General features: G+C 33.6%; 2 protein-coding genes across 2 annotated transcripts; one reads left to right on the top strand and one right to left on the bottom strand.

Annotated features, from left to right (window-relative positions):
- Positions 1-3292: 3292 nt before the first annotated feature.
- LOC132554621 (uncharacterized) lies at positions 3293-6511 on the bottom strand. The gene is made up of 3 exons (XM_060218942.1): positions 5978-6511; positions 5398-5547; positions 3293-3747 (listed from the first exon to the last, which is right to left on the bottom strand). The coding sequence occupies exons 1-3, from the start codon at positions 6222-6224 to the stop codon at positions 3590-3592; spliced, it is 555 nt and encodes a 184-aa protein (XP_060074925.1). The 5' UTR covers positions 6225-6511; the 3' UTR covers positions 3293-3589.
- Positions 6512-9809: 3298 nt separating this feature from the next.
- LOC132554615 (probable tRNA (uracil-O(2)-)-methyltransferase) lies at positions 9810-22076 on the top strand. The gene is made up of 12 exons (XM_060218935.1): positions 9810-10150; positions 12126-12258; positions 13013-13133; positions 13450-13843; positions 14272-14340; positions 15138-15245; positions 16243-16314; positions 16582-16688; positions 17267-17450; positions 19373-19781; positions 19895-20011; positions 20752-22076. The coding sequence occupies exons 1-12, from the start codon at positions 9854-9856 to the stop codon at positions 20970-20972; spliced, it is 2232 nt and encodes a 743-aa protein (XP_060074918.1). The 5' UTR covers positions 9810-9853; the 3' UTR covers positions 20973-22076.
- The last annotated feature ends 2234 nt before the right edge of the window (positions 22077-24310 follow it).

Raw genomic sequence — 24310 nt, 5'->3', positions numbered from 1 at the left:
CCCTAGTATTCAAACACACATTGTAATGAAAAGGGGAGAATACATGATAATGCTGAGATAAGGAAAAATAGGGAAAAATTTCGCCAGACTATCAGAAAGTATATGAAATATTATTTCTCCGACATCCTTTATAAATATTGATGATAACAATGGTCTCAAATCTCACGATATATCGCAACCATTTTGGACTTCTTTCAAAAGTGTGTTATCTTCTTCAAATAAGATGAGAAAACATTACATTGTTTTCTATGTGTTTATTAACAGTAACCGTAAACCAACTGATCCCGCTTCCAATCTATTTTCGGGACTGAAACCCCTAACACAAAAGTTTAACGCAACGAACGAAGACATTGGTTATACAACGTGTTATTAACCATAACATTATAGAAGTGTCTACATAGACATGTGCGCACTTCATATTAAATCTTATAATTTCTATATCGAATTTATTTTCTCATTGACATTAACAAAAGTACAAACGAATCATTCAAATACACAGTGTCATTACATTTGAATAGTATTGACCGAGAGGTAATTCCTGGTCCCTGTATTTCTCGGGTTCTCATATAATCAGTTTTATAAGTACTGACCGAGAGGTAATTCCTGGTCCCTGTATTTCTCGGGTTCTCGTATAATCAGTTTTAATAGTATTGACCGAGAGGTAATTCCTGGTCCCTGTATTTCTCGGGTTCTCGTATAATCAGTTTTAATAGTACTGACCGAGAGGTAATTCCTGGTCCCTGTATTTCTCGGGTTCTCGTATAATCAGTTTTAATAGTATTGACCGAGAGGTGATTCCTGGTCCCTGTATTTCTCGGGTTCTCATATAATCAGTTTTATTAGTACTGGTCATATCCTGCTCTGTTGTATCTGCCGGATATTCGATATATAAGATATACATACACAGTGTTTTACAAAACATAACATTTACGGTAACGAAGACGACATTTCAAGCATGTTATTGGATCTATTATGGTAAAACAGTGTTTTCTCACAGTAGGAAGAACGATAACTCGTAAATCAGTGTGACGTTTATGAAAGGATAACCTTATCATTCGTCACGTTTTTCATGGTTTGCTCTTTGTTTGCACAAATATTTTGGGTGGTAAATTTCTCAATGTGCATGAATCAAAACCAAACATCCACCAGATATGAAATCGTTTACAACAACTATCTTCGATTTTTTTTCTTTTTTTATTGAACGGCGTAAATCACCTGTATGTCTGTTATATATATCATTGGTTATCGTCAAGTAGAAAAATATCATACATTTAAACTGTTCAATACAACAATTTCAATTTTTATTGATAACTCTATTTCGAAAACAATAATATCAATAGATGACTTTTTTTTATTTATGATACATATAATGTAGTTTATGAAATCAATGAAACCCTTAAAGATTAATTTTCATTAAAAGTTGTGAGTTCTCCTATCAAACATCAAAACCTCATCAGTATCATAAACAATAAATTTTGCTCAGATACATGTTTGTGAATTGTCTCCAGTTTACACCTGCCAATTTTTTCCCTTACAATTTACACCTGTGTTGCACGTGCTGTCATAATCACCGGGCGTGCTCGATTGACACTTTTATCAGTGCTTTCTAACATAAGATGTACTGTATGTTATCGGATCACCTGTGCTGTGTATGGACAAGTACGTATCTTAACGATATCGATAATTAACAGGTGAAAACGACGGTGACGTTGCTTCCTTAAGAGAGTATCGGGTGCTTATTGGTTGAAATTACGTCCTATATTTACTAATTACGGAGATTCAATCGTGGTATATAAATAGATCAAACGTGGCTATGATAACGGGTAGTCTCTGTCGATATCGGAAGAATGTTTGTTTGTGTTTCATTCATACAATTGTTTAGAACTGCAATGATATGTATGCTGAATACTACTCAGATAATTACATAGCAAGAAAGATAACTCCTACGCGTGAACGAAACAAGTGAGACTTTAAATATATCACTGAAATGAGGGCATCGAGTCATAAACAATTTTATTTAGAAATGGTATAATAAATTTAATCTGACAAAATCGATAGATAAATTACATTTCAGGCTAATTAAGAATTTATCTTAATTAATTATTTAGCTCTACTGAAATATACTCGTCTTTTTTGTCTCTTGTACAGTCTACAATAACCTAAATAAATTGCATTGTAAATGTTGAAAATGAAATGTACAAAAATGAAGAATTAAATAAAACAGAAGTTTTATTATCAACAGATTATGATAAAGCTATAACATACTTTATTTACATATAATATGTATGTGTGTGTGTATATATATATGGGAAATAATTGGCTACAAAAATTCAAAAGGGAAATTGAATTTCGAATAGGTTGTTGTCGCTCTCAGTTAAAAAATATCTAGTATTTATCAATTTTCGAAACAAGTAAATTGAGGACAGGTATCCTTGACAACGTTTATCGTATGATAACTCCCATATCTCCAGGCTTGACACTTACTATATATCACTTGTAATAAACCTTAATCAAGGAGACAAAGATGTTACTCTGTATGTTACGAAATATCCCAAACGATGTTTGTTTACCGCAAGTTTACTTCCCTGTGGTGATATTAAAGTATCCCTGTCGCCGGTTTCTATTTTACCACCAATAACTAGGAAACAAGATCATAAATTTTACAGATCATTTAGCTAATCATTCATCGAAATGATGAAAATCAGAATTGGGAGATATTCACGGGGATATTTATATTTAAATAAAAAATTCGTGGCGAATTTCATTTATCGCTTATGAAATGGAAACGAATGTGATATTCTGTTTCTCATATGAATTGAACATTTGAAAATATTTGCAAAAACACCTTTTCACTATACAGATAAAAGGTACAAGTTAGCGATATTATTACACTGTATCTCTCTCTTTGGTGACGTTACAATGCATATGACGAAATGAAGCTATGACGTCACAATTAAAACAATGGGAACCTTCAATCAATCACAGTGAACTAGGTCATATTACACTTAAAGTTTGGCGTAAATCCTTGTAATGGTTGTTGTTGTTACGCTAACAAACTGGTAGCTATGCAATCAAAAATTATTTCAAACCATTTGCCGGATTTTAAAAAAATTCTATGTCATAAGAACAGTGTGATTGCAGCGAAAGTTATGTCCCTTCAATTCTCAACAATGGTCTTGATAAGAAAGATATGTATAATTTGAATTATGACCAATGTATTATTTTAAATATTTAAAGAAAACTGATCATTCAACAAATTTTATAATATAAACAATATTTGTAATCTGAGCAATATTTCTAAATTGAATTACATTTGTGACATCTAGTATCATATTCCGTTTATATGTCAGCTCAGCCTGGCACTGAATAAAGTGCTTGACCAGGATGAGGGGTCCAGAAGCTTAAGAAACTTAGGAAACAAGTAAAGAACATAAAACATAGATAACTGACAGGTGTCTATAGGACGTCACGATGATATCTGTTCATATACTTCGTCAGAACCATGATATATATACACTTCTAACACCTAACTGTTGACTTTGCCTGGTCACCATCTCAATTGAATAATTTTCAGACGTCAATGCCTCGTTTAGATTGGTTCTTTTGCCTCCTTGATGAATGTGCCTTGTAGTAAAGCTCCAGAAATTCCAAAAATAACACCACTGACCACGGCCAGGGCAAATGACCAGGACAGGGATATCTTGATAGAAATACCGTAGATAAGAACCGACAGCAAAATACATCCACCTGTGAAAGGGTCAAGGACAAAAGCTGATTTAGTAGGTAAACGTATTGATATTCGTGGAGATAATGAAAATATTATAACTTATTCGCAGCAGATATAAATGAACCAGATTTCAGAGTAAAATTATTGTTGTGAATTTATAGATTTATTATGTGAATCATAGTGTACATATATATTTATTGACAGCTGATGTCAATATACTGTAAATATTAACTTATTGGTAGCTGATGTAAATATCAACTATTGATAGTTGATGTAAATATAGACTTATTAATAGTTGATGTAAATATCAACTATTGATAGCTGATGTAAATATAAACTTATTGATAGCTGATGTAAATATAAACTAATTAATAGTTGATGTAAATATAAATAAACTGATAGTTGATGTAAATATAAACTATTTGAAAGCTGATGTAAATATAAACTTATTGATAGTTGATGTAAATATCATCTATTGATAGCTGATGTAAATATAAACTAATTAATAGTTGATGTAAATATAAACTTTGATAGCTGATTGATAGCTGATGTAAATATAAACTTATTGATAGCTGATATAAATATAAACTTATTGATAGCTGATATAAATATAAACTTATTGATAGCTGATGTAAATATAAATAAACAGATAGTTGATGTAAATATCAACTTATTGATAGCTGATGTAAATATCAACTTATTGATAGCTGATGTAAATATAAACTTATTGATAGCTGATGTAAATATAAACTTATTGATAGCTGATATAAATATAAACTTATTGATAGCTGATGTAAATATAAACTTATTGATAGCTGATGTAAATATAAATAAACTGATAGTTGATGTAAATATAAACTTATTGATAGCTGATATAAATATAAACTTATTGATAGCTGATGTAAATATAAACTATTTGAAAGCTGATGTAAATATCAACTAATTAATAGTTGATGTAAATATCAACTATTGATAGTTGATGTAAATATAAACTTATTGATAGCTGATGTAAATATAAACTTATTGATAGCTGATGTAAATATCAACTAATTAATAGTTGATGTAAATATCAACTATTGATAGCTGATGTAAATATAAACTTATTGATAGCTGATGTAAATATCAACTAATTAATAGTTGATGTAAATATCAACTATTGATAGCTGATGTAAATATAAACTTATTGATAGCTGATGTAAATATAAATAAACTGATAGTTGATGTAAATATAAACTTATTGATAGTTGATGTAAATATAAACTTATTGATAGCTGATGTAAATATCAACTAATTAATAGTTGATGTAAATATAAACTTATTGATAGCTGATGTAAATATCAACTTATTGATATCTGATGTAAATATAAACTTATTGATAGCTGATGTAATATAAACTTATTGATAGCTGATGTAAATATAAATAAACTGATAGTTGATGTAAATAAACTGATAGTTGATGTAAATATAAACTTATTGATAGCTGATGTAAATATAAACTTATTGATAGCTGATGTAAATATAAACGTATTAATAGTTGATGTAAATAAAGTCGTATAAACAGCTAGTGTACAGAACTAAACTTTCAGTCGATGTGAATTTTATTTGATATTAAGTTTTCAAGACGTGTTTTCTGATATCTACAGTGACAAACCATTCCTTCTCGAACTTACCAGTGACAATGCTAGAAATGGCTGACACAAGGAATATTAAGAACCTCTGTCTGAAGTCTGATTTGAATATGTAGCAAAGTAACGTTGTTATGGCAATACATGACCCCAGGAGACCCATACTCTCAAAGGCTCGGACAGCTTGTAACCAATCTACAAGAAAAGATATCGTGTATTGAACATTCAAAGAGAGAGTTGATAATTCCGTAGTAGTTTTGTACAGGTAAGGAGTTTATAATTCCAAAAAATGGGATCGATATGGTCCGTATCTGCTTTATTTGCTAATGGAAATTACAAAATGGCTAAATCACACTTCAGTTTAATATGTTTCAAAACAAATCTAGATTTTCTATCTATTTAACTAATCAATGGTTGTGAGAAATCCATTTTCCTTAGTTATACACTCCATGAATTAACATTATTTTAGAGGCAGTATGATGTGCGTTGTTGATATTGTTTGGTATTTTCCGTATCAATATTTAATTTAATTTTAGTAAGTTATAGGTCTGTTTTTTCTTCCTTTGTATATTTTATTGATAGTTTTTTATTTGAAAATGTGAGGAAGGCATAGGAAAATAATTACCTCTTCCGGCCACATCTATATCAGCACAAATACTATTGATACATCGTCGCCATAGTCCTTCATCGAAACCTTGAATAGCAATGGCGGTCTCAAGCCGAGTTCCCTGGTCGTCATATAAACGGAACTCTTCAAAGTGGACAGAACGCCAATATGGCGTTGAAAAGGCAATAACGTTGATTACGAAAGCAGCTACTTCTAAAATAGCAGCAATCTTTACCAGACGTGGTGCGTCTAAAAACTCCGGCATTATTTCATAGAATAAGTTAATCCCATTAACGATGTCACAATTATAGTAATGATATGTATCACGGCAAGTTAGTACAATGATTTGAACGGACACGACACTATCTACAATCCTTGGTCAATAACATCCATACGAAACTGATAAATCACCGTATTCACAACCATGACGATGTCGACAGAACTATGAAAACGATTTTGTTCGTGTTCTGATTGACGGTTAGCCCTCCTTTTCTGATTGACGTCAAGATCTTCCCTTGTAAAAATGTTAACGAATGTGTCACAATTTACTTCGCCTTGAAAGAAAGGCTGTGTCCTTCCCAATAACTTTAAGGACGTGAATAGCATCCGGTAATGCCTAACAAAATATCATATTAATAACACTGCACAAATATCTGTGCAAAATATACACACGATAAACGTTCATGTACATAAAGTTCGTGTAAATCAGTGAAGCGTGACCACGTGGTGTAAGTCATCTTCCCCTAGGGCAATACCGTGACAGGCTAAATCTTACACATCATGATGTATATAATTATCATTTCGCCGAGTATATTGTCTTGTGTTATATGACGTGGCTCTGAGAAGCCCCTCAAGCACTCAGTCCCATTGTGTGCAGTGTCGAAAATGTACATGCGGTCAAACCTCGTTATCTAGAAGTCGACAAGGGGAACTTCGGGTTATCCGAGTATTTGATTGAAGTTAATTCGAATATTTGAGTATGAGATGAGATATTGCTTGGACCGACAGAATGCTTCGAACTAAACGGGGTGTTCGAGTTATAGAAATGCGAGATAACGAAAATCCACGGTACGGGTTACTTCTGTGAACAAAATATTTTGAAATTGACAAACACCTTTGTAGTAATGAGTAAGTGATTCGAACCCTGATCGTCCAGGTAACACGTAATCGCAATATTCATCAATCTTGTCACCCAATATGCTACTGTACCTTAATCATAAATTACGATATTCCATTCCGTCGCTTTTTCAAGGTAGTGCTGGGGTACTTTTCAAAAATAACACTCGATGACTGATTGTTGTTCTAAAACACAAATGGTATAAGACATGTATGTAACCATGGTAACTCTAATTGGACTTATGACTTCTGGTCAAGGTCACTGTAAGTTCTTCGTTGCATTATTCAACAATTATACACCAAATAAAAGAATACAAAAATATATTTATACTGATTTAATCATTTCATTTCGACCAGACCATATCATTCTAAGGAAGAAAACTTTGGAATAAATTATGTTTACTCCTGTCGCTTTCAAAATTAATGAGATTTTATACTGTTATTGAAAACGTTTTTTATCAGCATAACACAAGCTGTCATTTTTTCACGTTAGAATATATCATGTCAGCTGTTACTAAGGCAGATATAAACCCGGTTGTCCAAAGCATCGTAACCTAAGAATAAACCACGTGACATATATTGGTTTATTACGCAAAAACATTTTCCGTTCAGTTATTACATTGTAATAATGGGGAAGTAAATTTTGGTTATATATTACATTGAACGATGATGGATGTCATCTTCTTAAAGAGAAAGATTTTCGTATTTTGTCACCTTGGGGCTACCGTAGTTGTCTGTAACGTCACATTTATCACTGGCATAGTAAAAGATAATTTGCGTTTGAGTATGAACATTCACGGTCAATTTTTCCACAACTTTATTCATTTATCTGATAAACAATACTTTATCTTAATTCATAACGATGTGACGAAAGCTCATTTTACATATATTAATGGACATTTACATAATTATCAAGTTAGTCAGTTTGGCTCGTTGATCTTGAATTTGTGACCATTTGAAAATGTGATATTACTTACCGGGATCGATTAGATTTTATAGCGAGTGTCGTCGTGGAAACAGAAAACGCTTACCTTTCTGGAACATCTGGTTTAAGTCTCCCTGTACTTCTTAGGAGTCTCCTTGTAAATCTTTCTTTTATTCATATTTTCCCGGCTTTGTTTTATTGAATTTACGTTTAAACTGAGTTTGAAATACGATTCTGTTTAAAAAAATTATTCTTGTTGAATCATTAGAACACTTGAATTATTTGTTTATAACCTATCAACCCATCCCATATCAGTACGTGTCACTGAATGAATCTTATAATCCCTCCGTTTTTTTGTTTGGTTTTTATTATTATTATTTCTGGGAGGGTTACTTTTAGTTTTGTTATTGTTTGCTTTTTTGTTGGTGTTTTTTTTCAATTTTTTTTTTTTTTTTACTTTTTCATTTTTGTGTGTTTGTTTGCTTTTAGGGTTATCTAACCCAAAGTGACCTATTGCTATCGTGCATCGTCTGTCGTTGTGCGCCGTCTGCCGTCCGTAAACTTTTGCTTTAAAACAATACTCCTGCTTAACGCCAGAGCGGATTCTAACCTTATTCGATCAGGAGCATCACTGGGGGTAGGAAATCAACTCTACCTCAATGCTTGAATGAAGAATGTATTTCAACCAAATTTGGTCTGAAAAATCATTGGGGGTGGAGAATCATTTTTAAATTCAGAAAGTTTATTCGATCCTCAGGGACTTAGGGATAGTGCTTCAAAAGGGGAAGTCCATAATAGTTTGCTATAAAACACCATTCCTTTAATGCTTAGATAAATTTCAACCAAATTTTATCTGAAATATTATTGAGGAATGGCAATGATATCAAACGTAGATGAAGTAATCTTGAGGTTGTCCTGACCAAATCTTATTTATTCGCTTTGGTCCAAAGTCCATCATATTTCCTTTTGAACAAACAGTCTGAACTACTTCTCAAGTTACATTCACGCCGATGGGAAAAATGTTTGGAGTTTGATTTGTTTAGGAAAGAGATGATATGTAATTATTTTTCTGTCTGAACAAAACTGCAACCACAAAGCCATTTAACATGAAGGTGGAACTATTTTTTCATAACTGTACAGAACTTAATATCTATTGGTTTCTAATACTTTCAAAGTATATTCAAAATTTGAATTATTTTTGTTGATGCAATGTAACATAATCTTCATAACCAGCAATTATTATACAATCCCTTCCTGTCAAAATCTCTTGTCACCAAATGAGAAATAAATATATAAGCGGATATTTTTATCAAAAAAAGGGCGGGGGGGGGGGAAATGCTTGGAGGACAGGAGCACAGACAATAGTTACGATCTTCTCTGTTCGTATGAGAGCGTGACTCCAACAGAGGCGAGGGATTGGATAGGAAACTAACTGGCCATTACATGACAGTTTATAACAAAATTTCATGCCTGGAAATTAAGAATTAAATTATTGTATAATGATAATATCATTTAAAACAGTAAAAACTGATTACTTGTGGATTTTTTGTGTGGAATTTTTAGCATGCCTTGACTCTGAAAAACTAAATTCTATGTAAAAAAAATAAACTTTAAAGAAGGCAAAAGACAACAATAAACATAACAAAAAACAAGAACAACATCAACAAAAATTTTTAAAAAAAAACAGTAATTTTATTGTTTTTGTCCTGTGCTTCGAACTTAAAAAGTTTTTTTCATTAAGGAAAGTCTCGAGACTACCCGAAGGGCTACATACTATGTCCCGAAATTCAAGATGTCTGCGCCCATATAAACTTTCACCATGATGTGTCAATGATCTGATAACAACAGACAATATGAAGCGAGCGTTTGATTCTTTTCAGTCAGACCATATTTTATGCGGTTGTCCTGATTTAAAGAACGATTTCTGTGATTTAAAAGATAAAAACACAAAAGGACACGCAGACGGTTTTGCAGACGCCATTACTGTTTGGATAAACAAACCTCATGTCTTGAACAGACGTTTGTGTGGCTCCAGAATAGAGAGTATAATACACTACTCTACTCTGGATGACGACACACAAATACAGAAAAAGTTTGAGTCGGCTGTGTCGACGGCTTTGAGGAATGGACGACTAGATACGATAGATACGGTAAATGTAAATAGATACGAAAAAGGCAAAAACGTCACCACCAAAACGCAACCATGACCCATTAATAGGAGATGTCAAGCCTGCAGATGACACTGACAGGCTGTTTATAATTTATGATGATGTTTATGTTATGATAAATACAGGAAAAATATAGCAAAATAATTATTTTGTTTGATGTATGTTGATGCTGAAACTGGCCAAGGGGTAATTTTACAGGATTTTATTGGCCAATTCCAGAAAACTAATTTTAAAATTTTGATGAGTCCCACAGGGAAAGCATGAGTCAAGGACTCAAAATATCTGAGTCCCAAAAGCAACTGTAAATACTTTATTACTGTCTTGTACAAGGAATGGCCTTTTTTAAGATGGCTGACACAGTGTTGTTATTTGGAAAGGCATATTACTAGAGTACAAAGTCTGAAAGAAAATAGGAATTAGTAGGTTGGTTTATGTCTGTGTGTCTGAAGCTCAGTTTGTTTGATGATTTCATGATTCAATCTAGTTTCAGGCTTCCAGCTCAATAATACAATTGTCGTATTCAATAACTACATATATTGAAATTGTTTGTTGGAGTTAAAGTGCATGTTACAACAAGACTATGGGTGGGCCTATATGAGACCCTGCTGTAGGAAGGGAAACTGGTTAACAACTAGCTCTATGATTTCAGAAGCTCTGTGATTATCACTTTTACAAATTTTCCAGTGAAAATGTATATAACTTTCTTTGATCCACCATTGATTCATAATCTGTCAAAGAAAATTATAGTAATGATAAAGGAAGATTATGAAAATAGACAAACAGAATGTACACAATTCAGAAGGTAAAATTATGAAACTTCTCTTAAGGATCTTGAATCTTCACATAAAATATCAGGAGGAAATTGAAGCCATAACAGGTTTTCATTTTTTTTATGATAACTGTGTAATGACTTGTGATGAGGTAAATGTAGCTGACGTAACATTTTGTCTAAAGCAGAAACTTCGGGAAAAGCTGTACATTTTTATTTTTTATTTTTGATTGATATCTTACTTTGGGTGATATCATCATTTTTTTTTTATTTTCCCAGTTATGGCTTAAAGCAAAACATTTAAAAGGCATATTCTAATAAACAAAACTTAATTGTACATCCTGACCAAACCATTTGAAACCTAAAGAAGTACTAAAGATATAAAATATTGTCTTTGGTATTTATGTGTTTCCAATTTATTCTAAATCCCATTGCAGTCATCAATTGGACCAATTCACAACTGGAATGGATAAGTTTTTGGAACCAATCCATAACTTTTTGTGTCAATGTTGCTATATAATTCTGAGGACCAGTCAGTAATATAAACAAAGATTGTTTTCCTTGGTTTTTGTGAATATTGTAGGGAGATGAGCGTAAATGATATATCACTTAGAACCGAACACAATTGCAATGTCTCGCTGACAATGAAAAGAAAACTTAGACTGCTTAGATATTTCATAATGAACAAAAATTCACAGCAAACGCTGTCTCGATACCAAATTCAACAGATCGCTAAACTTCGTGAAGGGCTAACAATTAAATATGACCCTTATAGCACTGTTCAAATGCTGGAATACAAATTTCAAATATTTCTGGGTTTTGTGTGGTACTTGTCCCAGTCAGATACTTTTCATAAACCAGAGACTTTGTAGTATAAAGTGAGCACTCGCCTTTCGTGGCTGTCTCCATTCATCATCTGGAAAAGGCCGTTCCTTATCCGGTACACGGACAGTGTTTATATCATTACAGTGTACTCTGTTACTGTATCTTAATTACCAAACATTTTTCACACAATTTATTTGTGCTCTTCCCAATTTCCCCCCTCTTTTTTATTTATCGCCTACATGTATACTTGCACACTCCTAATATTGAATCCAAAGCACAGAAGTTGAAGAAAACAATTTTCTCTGTACATATGATTTAACATATTAATTTTCCTTTTTTTTTTTTCTTCTCCTTTTTTTTAAGGGTGATGATAATTCCTGTATGGAAGTTCCTGGTCTGTCCACTATCCCAGAGGGAGAAGGTGTGATCGTGATCAGGGACATCTACCCCAAAAGGGATGATGCACACCCAGTAGTAAAGGAAGTTATATGTTATGGTAAGTCAAAAGAAAATGCATGTTTTCTGTTTCCTTACTTTGATTAATAGTCATTCCACAAGACAAAACTGAGCAGTACAGAAATTCCTTTTTTTGTGTTTGTGTGTGCATTGCAATCGACTAGAACCATCTAGAAGACAGTGCTGTCTCTAACATCAAGGTAGAATCTTTCAAACTTAACCTGGTGAGGCACCACGACTAGAGTACTCTTCCTCCATCATAACATGTAGCCTTGCTGAGAACATATAACTTAACGATACAGATACAGATACTTTTTATGAACCATGTGCCATCCTTTAGTGTTTTATGACAGTTTTTCAAAAAAGCATGTTAAAAGTAAGAATAGTAAACCTCTAACAGGAAACATATGTTTAATTCCATTTGGCCTATGTTTGAATACATGTACAAGAAGTATACTTAAACCTTTGTGTATATTTATATATGTGTGATTAGAGCTGATTCTATATGATAAATTTCAGGTTAATATCTATTGGTACATAACCAAGCAAACTATTTATCCAGTAATAAGCCCGTGCCTAATGATAAGCCCATCCACATTTCCAGTTACATTAAAATTTCCACAGTTAGCTGTGTCATTATATCCTGTATTAAGGCCGATACCTTCTCTGTCCCTCTTTTGAATTAAGACCAAAAGGGCTGTCCAAAATTTTCTCCATTTCTCAAACTAGCCCCTAATTTCCCCTTTTCCACTGTTGGTAGTATTCCCCAAATTCTGTAATATATTTTTAATTAGATGCCACTTTGAAGAGTGCCTGGTTTTGCCCAGTAAGTGACACCTACAAACAGAAGTGTGTAGAAGCTTCCAGAAATCGGTGCTACCAGCTAGTGCATTGTGAGCGGAACACCAAGCCAAGGTTTGCCTGCATTTTCTCTTAAAATAGACAGGAAAATATATGCTTTACGTATTTACCCATACATTATTGTAGCTACTGCTGGATTTTCAACCACGTCAATCTGTCTGGCGCATTTAATTCATATTTTGTGCAAAGTGACGCCATTATCAGTCAGAATCCACAAAGGGGAGTAATTCTGTCACTAGTTAATATCTAGTTAGCTGTTTTCTAAAATCAAACACATTTTTTGAAATCTTAGTGAAAACACAGAGAAACTAATCAAGTAATTTTTTTGTTCAATTTCGATGCTATTGATTTTTTTTTTTTTTTTTAACAGAATTTTATTGAGGGTTTTCAAAACTGAAATGGACTATTGGTGTTCAAATACAGAACCCTCTGCAACTGGACAAAGCAGAACAGCACTTGATCTCTCCACTTCTCAATGTGAACCAGTTGACAGTGAATTCATTGGTTCAGAATCTGAACTGGTTTCAAAAGACATAGACCTGAGTGGTTCTGATCAAGCACTTACCACATCTACTACTGAACTGGACACATCTATAATTCTCTCAGATGTCTGGATTACAAATATTCTTTTGCGAAAGATTGCAAACTGGAGCGAACAGAAAAAGTTGGAGACAACTGTGAAATCTCTACGTCTGGTCAGAATAGACTTATACAACGCTTTGTACAACCAACTCAAAGTCAAGTATGGCAAAAGATTTGTAGAGGTGGGTTTTCTTTATTTGCTGTTGATTAATCCAACAAAATTTATTGATATAGCAGCAACAGAAATACTGATATCATATCAGAGTCCAGTTATCTAATCCCATTCTTGTTTAACATAAACTTATTTTATCGTCAAAATAAGCAAACGGATTAAGCACAAGTTACAAAAACATTATTGATGCCCTTTCCTATTAATATAAATATATACATATATATATAGCATAAGATGGCTTAACTAAATTTAAAATTTTACTCATGAAATTTTGACATTGTCCTGTCTGAACTTGAAAAAGAAAATTATATCCTTCATACCCAGGTATGGTAGGTAATGTCTATACCATTTATTCAATCTAGAGTTTTTTACCTAACTTCAACCCCACCCTGTTGTATGTACTCATAACATTGTCGTTTGGATGTATGGATGTTTCAGAACTGGCCTGAGAAAACAGATCCATCAAAATTTGTTTATGAAGATATTGGTATAGCTGCTTATCTCTTGGTGAGTAAGGTATTGTACTGTATATAATCTGTTCATTTGGATATGATATATAATACTGACAGTACATTAATGACTTAGAGTTATCTCCCTTGTAACAATATAATGTCATGGGATACCACATTTTGGGTACTTCAGCGGCTGAAATTTGGTGTAACTTTTCCCGAATGAGCCGTAATTTGTGAAAACCTTGGCAAGGAATAATGGATTTAAAGGATACTACCAACGTCTAGTCGGAAGTTGGTTAATTTTAAGAACACTCCTTCCTGTTGTCTTAGAATTTATAGTCTTTAGAAATTACAGCTGTGCAGGCAAGATTACATGAAATACTGTGTCATTTACACTGGCTATAAATGCCATATCAAGAAAGTTGAAGGATTCTCTTTACATTTCCTACTCTTTTCACTATTGTATGTAAATTTGCTTCCAATTTATTCCATAAATGGATATTTGACAATGTGATAAGCAATGAAACAACAACTCTGTTTGGTGTACTGTTGTTTTTCAAAAGTTTATTAAGTGTAGCCATAACAACCATGTGAGTAATGGTATTTATATTCTTATGAAGTTCACTTTTGTGTCTAAGGTTCTAATTTATTAATGAAGATGAAAGCATTATGCAAATATAGATAAAGATGGTTTACTGAAAGGGTTATGTATATATAAACAATTAATTTAAAAGTGACATTTGATGTTTGACTTCATAGTACACATTCATAAGAAACCAACAATAATTTTTTTAAATTTGTTTAAAAATACGAAATGTCTCAATGATTTAACCTTTTTATCTTTTATAACAGTTAATCTGGGAACAAGAGCGAAAGGAGAAAAACCTGAGTGAGAAGCAGTCGTTTGTAGACATGGGATGTGGGAATGGATTACTTGTTCATATCTTGGCTTCTGAGGGTGTAAGTATTGTAGCCTGATTTAGTGAATAACATTGATTCTTTATAACTGTTTGGGGCAAATTTTACTTATGGCTAAAAGGCAAGGTAGTACTGTGATTATTCCACAGTAAGCCCACAAGCTTACATATTACCACTGATACAAAGGGGTGGGCTTATTATGGGACATTGAAATATCACTTGGTATCATTCTGCGGAAGAGAAATAGATTTGGGTGGGCTTATTACAGGACAATGAAATATCACTTGTTTGTAAATTCCAGGGGTGGGCTTATTACCAAAAATGGGCTTATTGTCAGATAAATAAAGTATGTATGTTTTTATGCATTAACAAAAAATGATGTACCGTCTTCATTGTGCGTTACTTCACTTTGATTGGCTGGTAGAGATCTGTAAAGTAATAAACACCTTTTATTGTGGTTAAAGGAATATTCTGCCAAAGTTTTGAAATATCTGGCTGTTCTGAACCTTTTAAGAATTCATTCTAGTGACTTTTAAAACTATTTTTAACATCAAATTTTTGTTCCTGTGGCCAGTTTGGTCGTGTGACATTTGTAAATCAATATAGTCAGATCTATAAAGAATTTCTGCAAATCAAAAATGATATGATTGTTCAACTGAGAAATTGAGGTGTGTGATTTTCATAAGAACAGAAGTAGATACTTTTGTACAGTTTTCTTCAAAAGCATCCTATGAAATCCTAACTTGTGCAGAATACGTTTAAGCTTAATTATAATAAAATACAATTATGAATTATCTTTTGCTTTCTTAAGTTACGTGACAAAAAAAATGTATAATACTTTGTACTCTGTGTCCTTCATTTTCTTCAGTATAATCTACAGTTGTAAAATTGCTTGAAATTTTGTCCAAACAAATGTTAATGTATTTTCAAACTAATTCTCGCAATAAAACACATTCCCTTGAGTTAAGTTATTTTCTATATCAAACACGTTTAAATGATTAAACAAATTAAAATATTTCTTTATTCCACAACTGTTTAGCATCCTGGTGTTGGTTTAGATATACGGAAGAGAAACATTTGGGATATGTACGGTCCGGAGACTGACCTCAAGGTAAGTGTTGATTATAGTAATATATATCTAGATATGTTTTCACACTCATAGCAGTAAATAATACATGCCTACTTCACAGATTAGCTAAAAACATTTAGACCCATGTTAACTAAGAGAGAGAGTTCTAAGAAAGTATTTTATCTTTCAGTTTAATAGACTAGGACACTCTGCCTTATATAACTGACTTGTCTATCACATGGACAGACAACCACTTGTTTTTATATGAACCAAACTTTAGAGTTGAACATTGTAATCTTCTATTTTCAGGAACAGACCATCATTCCATCATGTGACTCCTTGTTTCCACAATATGATTGGCTGATTGGTAACCATAGTGATGAGCTAACACCATGGATACCAGTCATGGCAGCAAGGTACATTATCTGTATCTATATATATATATACAGCACTGACCTAGTCATCCTAACATATGTTTCGTGCTTGTCATTATAAGCAAAATATGCTTTACAAAAAAACTGGTTTGTCATCACAGTGTATAATGCTGCCTTTCCACTGTAAGTCATTTTTTATTTTACATATTTGTTGACATTTTGCACTTTGTCATGACAAACATACATATATATATATATACCAAGAAAACAATGTTATAGAGTAGAACTTACCCATGAAGAATTTTCTGGAGCTCCATTTCTTAAATTCATACAGGTCTATTTCAGTAAAAAATCTATCCCTACCCAGAACTCCAGGTTTTGCTAAGGGCACCACCCATAGAATTTAATTGATGATTTTTCTTAGAAGTAATAGATGGAGAATCAAATAAAGTGGTTTATTTTGGAGTTAAGTAAATATACATGTAGAGGATTTAATGGAATAGGCATTATTTGATATCTATGGAACTTCTATCGGATTTCTCATTAAGATTGTGAATGGATAGTATACTGGTATCAAGATTTGTTTTATTGATGACCTCTCTACTTGTTTTCTTTCCTAGGTCATCATACACATGCCGTTATTTTGTCTTACCTTGCTGTCCATTTGACTTTGACCGCAAGTTTAACAAGAAGGTCAGTGGCCAGAGTAGTTACCGTTGCTTTCTCAACTGGGTTATAGAGGTAGGACAAGTCTGTGGCTTCCAGGTGGAGGAGGACACCCTCAGGATTCCGTCTGTTAAACGGGTGAGTCTGAAATCTACAGGACTTGGTATTGTACAGAGTTATGTCCCTTAGATCATATCTAATGCTGCGGTATGTTGGGATTGTCACTGTTGTTTTATTTCTCACACTTACACCAAACTGACGATAAATGTTTATATCTTAATTTGATAAATTGAAAAACCAGCCAGCCTTCAGTCAGTGTGTGATTTTGAATAGCTGCAATACTTTAAGACCTCATCCTCATCTGATCTGGTGGTCTAGAGTGGAAAGATGTTATGTAAGCTACCTATTTCAGTTTGCTGAAATCCAATCCGATCCCATCTATCCCTTCTTTTCTCATTCCAACCATTTCAAATAAATTTTATTCCTTCTTTTTATGTCTCCACTATTTTATAGGGGGTGAGTGGGGAGGGGCATATAGTGCTATCTGTGTCTATTTGTCTGTCCATTATGCTCTGAATCAGTGTTATGTTCTCAAAAACAACTGAACAGATATATTTACCCTATAGTATCATAACATCATGTTCTACACCTTATCAGATTCTGGTTCACACTTACCCTATAGTATCATAACATCATGTTCTACACCTGATCAGATTCTGGTTCACACTTACCCTATAGTATCATAACATCATGTTCCACACCCGATCAGATTCTGGTTCACACTTACCCTATAGTATCATAACATCATGTTCCACACCGGATCAGATTCTGGTTCACACTTACCCTATAGTATCATAACATCATGTTCCACACCTGATCAGATTCTGGTTCACACTTACCCTATAGTATCATGACATCATGTTCTACACCTGATCAGATTCTGGTTCACACTTACCCTATAGTATCATGACATCATGTTCTACACCTGATCAGATTCTGGTTCACACTTACCCTATAGTATCATAACATCATGTTCCACACCTGATCAGATTCTGGTTCACACTTACCCTATAGTATCATGACATCATGTTCTACACCTGATCAGATTCTGGTTCACACTTACCCTATAGTATCATGACATCATGTTCTACACCTGATCAGACTCTGGTTCACACTTACCCTATAGTATCATGACATCATGTTCTACACCTGATCAGATTCTGGTTCACACTTACCCTATAGTATCATGACATCATGTTCTACACCTGATCAGATTCTGGTTCACACTTACCCTATAGTATCATGACATCATGTTCTACACCTGATCAGATTCTGGTTCACACTTACCCTATAGTATCATGACATCATGTTCTACACCTGATCAGATTCTGGTTCACACTTACCCTATAGTATCATGACATCATGTTCTATACCTGATCAGATTCTGGTTCACACTTACCCTATAGTATCATAACATCATGTTCTACACCTGATCAGATTCTGGTTCACACGTACCCTATAGTATCATAACATCATGATCTACACCTGATCAGATTCTGGTTCACACTTACCCTATAGTATCATAACATCATGTTCCACACCTGATCAGATTCTGGTTCACACTTACCCTATAGTATCATAACATCATGTTCTACACCTGATCAGATTCTGGTTCACACTTACCCTATAGTATCATAACATCATGTTTCACACCTGATCAGATTCTGGATCACACTTACCCTATAGTATCATAACATCATGTTCCACACCTGATCAGATTCTGGTTCACACTTACCCTATAGTATCATAACATCATTTCCTACACCTGATCAGATTCTGGTTTGTATAGGAGCAAGGACATTTATATCTTATTGACAATTTCCAGTCTTTAAAGATTTTAATCAAATTTGATAAGGTCAGTACAAATGTAGAGCTAAACCTTGGCCGAGGATGTATTTCATGGTAGCAGGATTAATGCAACCTTTTTTAGAAATTTGCAAAACATTTGTATTGGTTTGTATGGGAATATGAACATTCATTTTAGTCAACTTCCATTACAGGTTTGTTTTATCGGAAAGAGCAGAACCTACAGCAAAGAAGAGGAATCTGTCATAGACACAAAAAGAACTACGTATATAAAGAACAGGTGTGAAAATAGCAGGTTAAAGGGAGAAAATCTGCATTTGACTTCTATTGACAATAAATCTCTTATCAACTCAAAAGCTTCAAACTCGGACCAAAGCTTTCCTAGTGACAATAAGAAATTAAGACTTGACAAAGAAAATCCCGGTGGACTGCAGTGGACATCAACGTTCAAACCACGGGAAAGTACAGAACGGACACGCAATTGTCAACATGTGAAAAAGGAAGTAAAGGAATTAATTGTGAATAAAGTTTTCGATAGGATAATGGCGGCAGAGGATGCAGAGGTTCGACAAACTAAAGATGGGAGGACCTGGCACAAGGGAGGTAAGTCATACAGACAAAATAAATGTTGACTTTCCAGATTGGATAATGATATTTTTGACATCAGCCAAATTATCGAGTGATTTAGGTCATTGATATATAATTTTTTTGAATAGGATCTGTGGCCTTGTCAGACGTAGCTCAGATGTTTGACAAAGATGTGCTAAAGGAGCTGAAGTCAGAATGTGGTGGTCTCCAGACACTGCTTAGAAATCACAACATGGTGTTTAATGGTGAGAAATAGCTACAGAATGATATATATGTTAACTAATTCCTTATACTGGATTGATGGTTTACTCTGTTGTTTCAAGAAAAAGTAGAAGATGTTTGAATATTGATGAAACAGAAATAAAAATCACAGTTTGAGCCTGTTACTAAGTATTTTAGGTCAATTGTTGTTTTGGTTGCCTGTTTTCATTTTGGTACTGCTCAGAAAAAAAATCAAAAGGGCCAATAAGCGTCCATCTTGGATTTTGACTTCGAAAGTTTGTTGTCACTATTTCTTGAGAACTACTTTATAGATCTTTCTCAAATTTCATGTATAGGTTTCTTAGGTTGTTCCCTAGTTGTGCCTGTTTGAGTTTGAAACTGATTAGAATAACAAAATGTTCAACAGGCAGCCATTTTGGATTTGGCAGGTAAAGATTTTCATCACTATTTCTGCAAAGGAATGTTCAATTGTTCCATCATTAAGGGCAAAAACAGAGAAGAAAATTGAAAAGAAGGGAAAAGATCTAACTTTCAAAGAGCATATAAAAATCAAACAATGGTGGGTGCCAAGATCCCTCCGAAATCGCTTGTCATATGAACAATTTTGCTTTTAGTTTAATTTAAGAAGTGCCATTGAGAATATATTTTTCATGTTAATGAAGAAAATCGCCAAAGATTGACTTTTAATTTCAGGGTAAAATCTGCTTTACAATATTTTGTATTATCTCTAATGGCACCTATTTATTCTGTTTATTGTTGACAGTGTCTGGTGGTAAAGTACAGCTAAGAGACTTGACTCTGTCCCAGCCATTCAGTAAAGCCTCACAACTAAGTCGAACCAAAAAAATCAAAACCATGCTGTGCTGGTTTCATGCCCATCATCCAGACGGGTGTCCTCGGACGAGAGACATGTGTTTGTTTGCTCACGGAAGTGACGATATGATACCAAGTGATACAAATCTATCATCAGTCTCTCAGATATAGTAATTTATTCTTCAACTCAAAATGGTTATAGTGATAAATGTGAAAAATAGTTAGTTTGGTGTTTATAATGATTTATTTTGATTCAACGAAGGGAAATTGCATTTTATCTTTTTATATGAACATACCTATGTGAAGGTCAGGGCTGGAGATTGATGGTTTTGTTAATTAAATTCAATCCTGTTCGTTTTAAAACTTATTATTACAACTGTAATCAATTTAGGTTGAAAACACATTAAATAATGGAAATAAAGGAACGTATTTTCAAAATTACCAAAAATTTGCAGATTGCAAAATTTTGCTGGAATAAAATGAAGCTTACATCTAACATTGGTGACTAGACAGGTACACATCTGCAAAAATATCTAGTGGGTGACAGAGATTTCATAATATCACCCTCATTTCTATGCCATTTTGAGGAAAATGGAGCATATAATGCTACCAGTGGCCGTCTTGTCGAATCCATCACAAATCCATGGCATATCTCGAGAACTTTTCAACAGATAAGGTTCATATTTATTCTGTATTTATTCCGTGTTTTATTACACACCTACACCTTATTAAATCGTGGCCATACTTGGAATCATTCGCAAATCCAATAAACCATGATACTTATGTGGTTGGGAGAAGGGGCATGTCTTACAGATATTTTCTAGTTTTGCCTGCATATTATATAAAAGATAAATACAATATAACAGCCACTGTACCGTTGAATGTGCAACAAATCAGTTACAGAAACTGTATATTTGTGTTGATATGAAAATGTATATCCTTTACCTGTACTTACAAAATCGTTCACATCGAATAGAATGACAATTACAAAATCATGAAGGTTGAAATGATTGTAGCCTTGGATAATATCATTAACAAATATTATATCAATAATCACACTCAGATTTTGACTTTCCCCGTGTTTATCAAGTCTATTTTAAAAAGAATGAATGGTTGGGACTGAAAATACATTTTCCTGAAGATTAATTCTAGTTTTCATGACACATTTGACAAAGGTTTGCTTATGGAAAACTGCTTATTGTAAATTTTCTATGAGTAACCTCTTGCTTTTTGACCCGAACTGAACTTAATAAAGATTGAAGATTCATTCTCACAGACATTGTTGGTTATTTTGTAAACCTATGTCATACCACAGTTTTTTCTCCTGTTGCTCAGATGTTGTAAATTTGGGTTCCTTAGTAGCTCCAGTTAAAATAGATTGCAGATTTTTGAGAAGTTGCTCTCCTTTGTGTTTGCCTTTGTAATAGCAATATGTTTTTATACGCCCGTTGAAAGACGGACATATTATGGTATGGCGCTGTCCGTCTGTCCATCCGGCGTCGGTCGTAAACTTTAATTTGTGTGGAGATCTCCTACATTTTTCAGCCGATCTTTCTGAAACTTGGTAGTCTTAATCACCATGATATGAAATTGTGTTTTCCTGAACGGAGTGTTTGATTAGACGATTTGAATAAGAGTTATGCCCCTTCGTTTATTTCACTATAGAAATCTTGTCCGGAGATCTCCTCCAACATGTTTCAGCCGATCTTTATGAAACTTGGTAGTCTTAATCACCATGATTTTAAATTGTGTTTTCCAGAACGGAGTTTTGATTAGACGATTTGAATAAGAGTTATGCCCCTTTGCTGTTTTGGATATTCACGGGCGTATTTTGTTCCGCTTTGCGGTACTCTTGTTTATAATCAAGGATGCCATATAATTTTGAAATTGTAGCTGATGCCTCACTGAAGCCTTCCGCAACAAACTGTATTAAAAATATTTTATTGAAAAGTGGTAAATATGCACTTAAATGATCGTCATACCCGAGCGATCCGTCTAATATATGGTATGTATCCATTATCTAATTCTTTCTACACTTTTTCCTAGAGGTTGACACCAAAGTGTTTGGCCATCGGGTGCATCGTTTTGAAGGTTAGAATTGCAGAACCCATATCTCATACAACACTAGAATATCCACACCAACAAGCCTTCCTAATTTAGTACTGTTTCATCAGCAACCCAGTTTTCTTCTAAATAAAGTATCAATAATTTATCACAAACAGATATTGTCGTCCGGTAACTTATCCTCGAGAAACCCCTTTGATCAAACAAGTTTTAAACTTTCATCTTTCCTCTTAGCACACTGATGAGTCCTGGAAGGATGAAATAGCTGTATAATGCAGTTTAATGTAATGCTTGGCTCTTCTGTGTCTAACTCTGCATGCATGCCTTTTTTTACACATTTTTAAGAAATTCATTGCTATGTTTCGGAAATATCAGAAATAATACATGATAGACATGTTTGGAGAAGTATCCATTCAACCTTATGGTAACAAAAGAATTCCTTGCAGTCAAACATTATATTATATTATCTTTAAGATTGTACAAAGTGATGGTAGCTAATACGTGCCATTTCGTTATTCAGTAGAACAATGGTAAAAGGGTCGAAATAACGGTAATTGATGTGGTGTAATAACGACAATCAGTGTGGCAAAATAACGAAAATTATCATTGCAAAAAAACAATAATTAGTTGGGGATATGATGTTGATTTGATGGGAAAATAACTATAAGTGGGACGAAATAACTTCTGTAAGTGGGGGGCGAAATAACTATAAGAAGTGGGACGAAATAACTACTGTAACTGGGGCAAAATAACTAATAAGTAGGGCGAAATACCTTCTGTAAATGGGGCGAAATGACTATAATATATGGGGCGAAATAATTACTGTAAGTGGGGCGAAATACTGTAAGTGGGGCGAAGTAACTACTATAAGTGGGGCGAAATAACGATAATTAGACGGGAGAATACATCAGGTCATTTTAGTTCGTGTTTTGGTTCGCAGATGTATTTTTCCCCTTCGCTATTCCGTTCTGTTGATTTATTTTATCATCAAAGTTAAATAACGATATGGCACCTATCGGCCACCATAACTACTCCATGCTAATATTTTGTAGCTGAGGTGTTGTTGGTGTAATCCCCCTTTACAGATCTATTGTATTTTTTATTGGTGTGGTAAGATTTAGATGCTTCAGTCAGTCTTATGTACAGGATCGACAAACTCACCCTCTGTTGTCACAGACACAGTAAGTAATACCTTCATCACGCTCAATCATGTTTGTTTTGTTTTGTTATTGTTTTCTTTTTCAGGGATTTTTTGGTGGGGGGTGTTGTTAAGTGGAGGGCGGGGGAGGGCGTTTTTACATAGATATATTTGTATATTATTCTGTTTTCCTCTGCAACAGACTTTCCTCTGAGAATCGCAAAACCTACCAAATAATGTTAAACGTAATTCGATTTTTAACGTGGCAAAATAGCAGATTGTTGAAGTACAAGTGTTTTGTTAAATT

Source organism: Ylistrum balloti, unplaced genomic scaffold (assembly GCF_031769215.1).
Source record: "Ylistrum balloti isolate Yb309-2 unplaced genomic scaffold, AGI_CSIRO_Ybal_v1 Utg370418, whole genome shotgun sequence".
NCBI classification, from domain to species: domain Eukaryota; kingdom Metazoa; phylum Mollusca; class Bivalvia; order Pectinida; family Pectinidae; genus Ylistrum; species Ylistrum balloti.
Note: the sequence above shows the minus strand (reverse complement) of the source record. Positions and strands in the feature narration are given on the sequence as shown.

Excerpts from the sequence above, each read along its gene's own strand:
- LOC132554615 (XM_060218935.1), top strand. The coding sequence starts at position 9,854 with ATGAAGCGAGCGTTTGATTCTTTTCAGTCAGACCATATTTTATGCGGT. Across the intron at positions 12,259-13,012 it reads AAAGGAAGTTATATGTTATG|ATGCCACTTTGAAGAGTGCC; the intron begins GTAAGTCAAAAG and ends ATTTTTAATTAG. Across the intron at positions 15,246-16,242 it reads ATATCTTGGCTTCTGAGGGT|CATCCTGGTGTTGGTTTAGA; the intron begins GTAAGTATTGTA and ends ACAACTGTTTAG.
- LOC132554621 (XM_060218942.1), bottom strand. The coding sequence starts at position 6,224 with ATGCCGGAGTTTTTAGACGCACCACGTCTGGTAAAGATTGCTGCTATT. Across the intron at positions 5,548-5,977 it reads TATAGATGTGGCCGGAAGAG|ATTGGTTACAAGCTGTCCGA; the intron begins GTAATTATTTTC and ends CTTTTCTTGTAG. Across the intron at positions 3,748-5,397 it reads CATTTCTAGCATTGTCACTG|GTGGATGTATTTTGCTGTCG; the intron begins GTAAGTTCGAGA and ends ACCCTTTCACAG.